Below are 6,000 nucleotides of genomic sequence, written 5' to 3' on the forward strand. Positions count from 1 at the left end.
GGAGTTAATATTTTAAGTATAGCAAATGTACTGAGGAGTGATTTCAACAGGCACATCTAAATACATAAGCCCTCACCTCAAACACCACGTTTTTCCTTCTTTTTCTGATTTCGTACTCTCTTCTTCCCCACTGCTCCTTTCGTCTTTTCAGCCACTCCTCTGGGAAGCAGAAAGTAGTCTAAATATGATGGATGAGGCCAGCACTTAATTCGGTGTCTACACTGTTTGAAAAATATTGACTTTCCGGTCCTCAAACTCTCAGAGAGACAGTGGGGCTATTTAGAGTAGACATTAGACCTACTCTAAACCTACTCCCATTTAGTATGAGGAGGTAAAGTTTGAGATAAAAGGTCTTTCTTTAGAGTCAGAAAGTTGGCTGAAAATCCCACTCCACACATTTACCAGGTATGTCACTCAATTTCTCTGAATCTCAGGTTCCCAAAGTCCTTAAAATGGGTGCTGAGTATTTGAGACAATGCATCAAGCAATGAGAAATGTACAGCACGTAGTAGGCATTCAATAACCAACAGTTATAAAATTAGACGTTTAATGTTCTTTAATGACTGCTTCAAATTAGCCAATAGTTCTCTCTTGGCATAAGGTCAACTAGTGGCATGTTTTTCAGTTTCTTTCTGGTCTCTTTTAAAATCAGTGATTTGGAAAATGACTACTTTTCATGGCTAAGTATAGGGGGTGTGTGTGTGTGTGTGTGTGTGTGTGTGTGTGTGTGTGTGTGTAAAACATACCTGCAGTACTAAAACTGGCAAAAGGACAGACACAAAATGAGGACTGCACAAAACTGGAGATTTCACATACAGCTTTTATAAATATGGCGGCATATCCTTAATATGTTCTGGGTGCTGCTGTGGAACATGGTTAAAAATAAGCATGGAGTCAATGATCGACTCTTTGAAAGACTATCCAAATTTAATTGGTAAGCTAACACTTTCCCCTCATCATATTCATTTTTTTAAGGATATTTAACACTGTAAGGCTGTGGGGAGAGTGGTGCTCCCCCAATTCTCATGTGTATCAAACTCAAAAAAGGATTCACATATACTTATTCAGAAAGGCAGGAATATATACTAACCTGAACAAACAGATTTATGGGTAAGGGTATTCATGATATCACAATTTGTAACAGCAGTTCATGTCCACCATTGGGGACTAGACTGTTGGGTATAGCCATCCGCTCGGAATATTATGCAGCTATTAAAAACAAAAAAAAATTTTAATAAGATGGGATTGTTAAGTGAAAAAACCAAGGTATAAAGCAGTATTTGGCTGGGATTCCAAATTTGTGTGAGTCATTGTGATTCTCAAGTGGTAATAAGCGAAAATTCACAATAAAGAATTGGAATTACAGTGATCAAAATCCATTCCACAGCTTGAAAGGGCACAGTGTTAAGACTTGCTACCCACGTCCTAATTTTAAAAAGAAGTGTGGGATGAGTACAGTGCTGATTCAGATCCTTCTTATGAATGACAGGGATAGGACAGCAGATAATAAAGCTAAAAGTTAGGTCTGCAACTGACATTCAGCCTCTTTAAACTTTCAGTTTAATGAAGCTTTTGGGTGACTTTTATACCACATGCATCAATGCTCTCTGCCTAGCTAAGGGTTTTGGCAGGGTGTGCAGTGATGAGAGAAGGTCGGAAAAGGTGAGGACTCCTAACCTTCCAATATACACATTTTTGCACAGTGGAAGAGGAAATGAAACTGTGAATACACACATACCCACACATACAAATTCAGACCTGCAGATATATAGTTATATAGTTAAAGCACCACTTTCCCACCCCCACCGTAAACAGGAATGCCTCAACATACCACCTGTCCTTCTTCCTGAGTTCATCTGCACTTCATTACTAGTTTGAAAACTCCTAGTTTATTCTCACCACTACCAAGACCAACCAAACAAGGATAGAAAGCATGCCATGCTTGTTTTCCAGGATTCATGAACTTTCCTGCATTGATTTCTCCCATCAGTACTTCAAATGTCTAATCTAACCCCACAGATTAAGAAACAGAATAAAAATGCCTTTGGACATTTACACATCTCACGTTACCCACTCTTGTTACTCTCTTTCTGGAGTAACCCGAACCCTTGTGACTTGAAATGACATCTTTCTGCTCATTGCTCTTCTGACTTGGCCTGTGTGACCACAGCTCTATCTGCTTGCCTGCCAGCCTGGGCCCAACGGCTTCCCGCAGCCCTACAGCAGGGCAAGCATGTTTCTGTGAACAGTCCAAAATCACATGAAGCCCAAATCAACTGAAGTTATAGTGAAAATACAAAACAAAACACACCTGAATGGACACCTTACATGGTACAATTCAAACTGACAGGGGTCTACTTGCTTGACACTCTGCACTTGTTTGCAGAGGTCACACTGCAGAACAAACAGCTGGGGGATGTTTGGCTGGTTTCTGGTGGTCAGTTTCAGAAAATACAAGCATTTCTTAATTCTGTGCTCAGGTTCCAAATCAATATAGGTTTTGGTCACTTAATTTTTTTTTGCCAGGCTGGAAATGTGCTAAGCTAATAATTAACCTTAAGCATACCATCACTTCTGCTAAAAACATTTTCTACACTCAGCCCCAAATTACTTTCAGTTCGGTTAAACAAAACAGACAAGCTGTAATAAAAGGTCTCTGAGAAATGTGATCCCTTTCGTTGGTCACCCAGGAGCTTTTCCTCTTAAATCTGCTGCTTCTTGTGGGGGTGGGAGGGGGGTGGGGGGTGGAGGAAGGAAGGAGAGCATCCAAAATAAAGATGCCACCCAAAGCACAATGATTTTGTAAGAAAGTTGCCTAAGATAACTCTTCAGGGTTTCCCAGGTTGAGTAATTCCTGCAGGAGGGTGGGGAGGGACAGCTCGCCTCCAAAATTACAATCTGCAGAGGTTTCCCCAATGTTGATTTTTTTTTTTTTTTAAGGCGTCCTTTTTAATTACACTGCAAGGGCTCTGATTTTCCCATCTCTAGCTGTTGCTGGGGGTAGCTGAGAGCAACGCGCCAGGGCTGCGGCAGCCGCTCGGGCCAACTCCAGCGCCGGGGGTGGGCGGGCAGCCCACTCCCCACCCGGTCCCACCCTCCCCAGCACACGCGCGCACACCCGTGCCGAGACTGCAGTCCGCGCCGGTCTGCCCTGTGCCGGCGGCCGGGCCGAGACTCACCGCTGTCCAGCCGCGCGATCTGGGGCAGCCGGTAAGTGCTGACCAGCAGGTCGAGCGGAACGGCCACCGAGCTCCACTTCACATCCTTGAGGCTGCAGCCCAGCGAGGGCGCCGGGTCCATCTTCCCCGCCTCCTCCTGCCCCGCGCTCCCGCCGCCGCCGCCGCCGGCACCACCCGCGCCTCGGCGGCGGCCGCTGCTCGCGCTCGCGGTCTAGGGCGCGCAGGAGGCGCCGGGCACTCCGGCCGCGGGCAGCTCGGGGGCACGGCGGCTGAGGCGGCCGGGAGGGAGGGGGCCCGCGCCCGGCTCAGCTGTCGCTACGCGGCATGGCCGGGACGCCCCGCGTGCCCTCAAGCCGGGAGAGGACTCGCAGCAGCCCCGCGGCTGCGGGCGGCGGCGGCCGGGGTGGCTGCGGCGGCTCCCGCTCCGCCTCCTTCTCTGGCCCCGGGTCTGCAGCTGCGACGGCCGCCCGCTCGCCTCCTCCTCCTCTTACCCCTCCTTCCCTCCGCCTCGAGCGTGTGAGGAGGAGCCGCGGGTCTGAGAAACGCCATAGCAGCGCTCCCAGCACTGACCAACAAGGTGCGAGCAACGCCTGCGCAGCTCGGGGAGACGCCGCCTCCGCCTCCGCCTCCCCGGCGCAGCCCGCTCCGCCTCCCGCTCGGCCTCCGCCTCCCGCGGCCCGGCGGGCTCGGCTGGGCGTCAGCCTCCCGGCCGCGGCCGCCGACGCCTGCGGCTCGGCGCGCTCTGCAAGCTTTAGCTCTCGCTCCCCCGTCCGACCGCTCCGGCGCCCTGCAGCCTCGCCGGGCGCCACGGCGCGCCCGGACTCCTTCGCAGCCCAGGGCCCTTCCCGGAGCCCAGCAGGAGTGGAGAAAGCTCGGGAATCTTTCTCTCAGTCGTGGCGTCGGGCACGGTCCCCTGCTGCTCCTCACTCTGCCACCGGAGTTGCTAAGGCCACAGAAGAGACCTCTTTGGTGCTCACCTCTTGAGAGTGCCACAGACAGACCAGGCGGGGAAAGGCAGGCGTGGAGCAAGAGGCCGAGCCATTCTCCCCCAACCTCACAACTCTGTAAACGGAGCTGGAAGTTAATCCTACCAGTCTAGACTTCGCTAGGCAGCCTGGAAAAGGCCGAAGCACCCAGATGGAGAAAGGTGATTATGAATGATCAGTGCCCACAGAAGGGAAGGTGCCCATTGGGTTCAGTACCTTCGTTGTATGGAGACCGTGGGGGTTGTGAGGCCACTGACCCCCATAAACACGCCAAGGGAAAGAGCAAACGAGGTTACGGGGCCTTCTGCGGCCAGCTGTTTTCACATGCTTTTCTCAGTCAATTCCCTTCGATCTTTAAGGTTGGGATAATTCCAGTTTTCTAGACACTCGTACCTAGACATTAGGTAGTTTGGCAAGATTACACAGCTTGCAGATGGCAGTGCTAGGATTCAGACACACAGTTTACTTCCCAGGATAAATCGTCCTGTTTCCCCCAGTATTGAGCATGGCCTGCGCGCTGCGGGACATAGCTCAGAAAGTAGAGGTGGCTGTTCAATTCCTGTTTACTTAAGCCTATCCTGACTTTTATGTGCTAATCCTTTTTTTAGCATAGTTTTACACCAGGAGAGGTGAGTGGTTGTCAGGTGGAAGGCTTGCATATCAACTCTGTTTTCCAACACAGATTCCATGTTCGGTGCATGATAAAACAGACCGAGCTGCTTCTGCGTCGCCCACCCAAGAGGTCTTGAAAACATCCTGCCGCCTCTCAGTGGGCCGACTTAGGTCTGTGTCAATGAATAAACCACCCTGTTAGCAACTGAAGAAAACCCCCAGGTTTTCAGAAAACCACACCTCCTTTGTCCTCTCACTTTGAAACATTGGCAATACTTTTCACAAAAATTTTTTGCTGCAAGTTTTGACTTTTGTGTCATGCACATCATTTTTTATTTTAAGTCTTGGAGAAAAGTGGGAAATATTTTAATATATTACCCAGAATCACAGGTCCATTAAAGTTACACGATTTTGCTCATATAAAGAAGAATTTTTTAAAACCCTAAGGAGCTAGGGGCACCTGGCTGGCTCAGTTGGTAGAGCATGTGACTCTTGATCTCTGTGTCATTAGTTCCAGCCCCACCTTGGGCATAGAGTTTACTTAGTAATGATTTTTTAAAAAGAAGAAGAAAAAAAGAAGGAGCTAAGTGCCAGCTATTTTTTTTCTATCTAAATTATTTTTTAAAATACATTATATTTGGGGGGGGTTTAACTTTAATTCCAGTTGGTTAACATACAGCGTTATATTAGTGTCAGGTGTACAATACAGTGATTCAACAGTTTCAAACATCACCCAGTGCTCATCATGATCTAAATGATTTTTGGAAATAAAGTTCAAACTCCGAAAATGACATAGGAAACACTTAATAATGGGCAGTGTTGGGGTCCTTCACCCAGTAAGTAGATCCTTAAACCTCATATGATAGAATGAGTTTTTAAAAATCATTTTCTGCTGTTATGATATCCTCTTTAAAAGCTTCAGGGAATAGCATTACTGTAGTTCCCTCTCATGCAAGCGTTGGTGACTTAAGAACTAGAGACACGATAAAAAGTCAAAAGATTAATGCAGTCAACTTTTTTTTTAAAATCAATAAAGGACTTACATTAGATTTGCTCTTATTGCTGACCTAGCAGAAAAGGTTGCATTTTAATCTTAAGTATTAAAGGGAAGACACTTTAACGAGCCACAGATTCTTATGTAAGTCTCATGTCCTAAAGAATACTTACAGAAAGATCTTATTTGTGATATGGAGAGAGTTCTGGTTAAGCTGTGAGGAAGGTCA

The 6,000-nt window shown here is 47.6% G+C and overlaps 1 protein-coding gene across 3 annotated transcripts in view; it reads right to left on the minus strand.

Moving 5' to 3' along the window:
• GAREM1 (GRB2 associated regulator of MAPK1 subtype 1) overlaps positions 1-3,664 on the minus strand; it is a 204,838-nt gene extending 201,174 nt beyond the window's left edge. For 2 of the 3 annotated variants that reach the window (XM_086682696.1, XM_086682695.1), the window contains exon 1: positions 3,180-3,664. In XM_086682696.1, the coding sequence (XP_086538822.1) occupies positions 3,180-3,300 (121 nt within the window). In that variant the 5' untranslated portion in view covers positions 3,301-3,664. Of the gene's footprint in view, positions 1-1,090; positions 1,210-3,179 lie in introns of all 3 variants that reach the window. The other variant, XM_086682697.1, reaches the window with a different exon arrangement.
• Positions 3,665-6,000: the final 2,336 nt, after the last annotated feature.

Source organism: Puma concolor, chromosome D3, assembly GCF_028749965.1.
Source record: "Puma concolor isolate L17-30 chromosome D3, mPumCon1.1.hap2, whole genome shotgun sequence".
Lineage (NCBI taxonomy): Eukaryota > Metazoa > Chordata > Mammalia > Carnivora > Felidae > Puma > Puma concolor.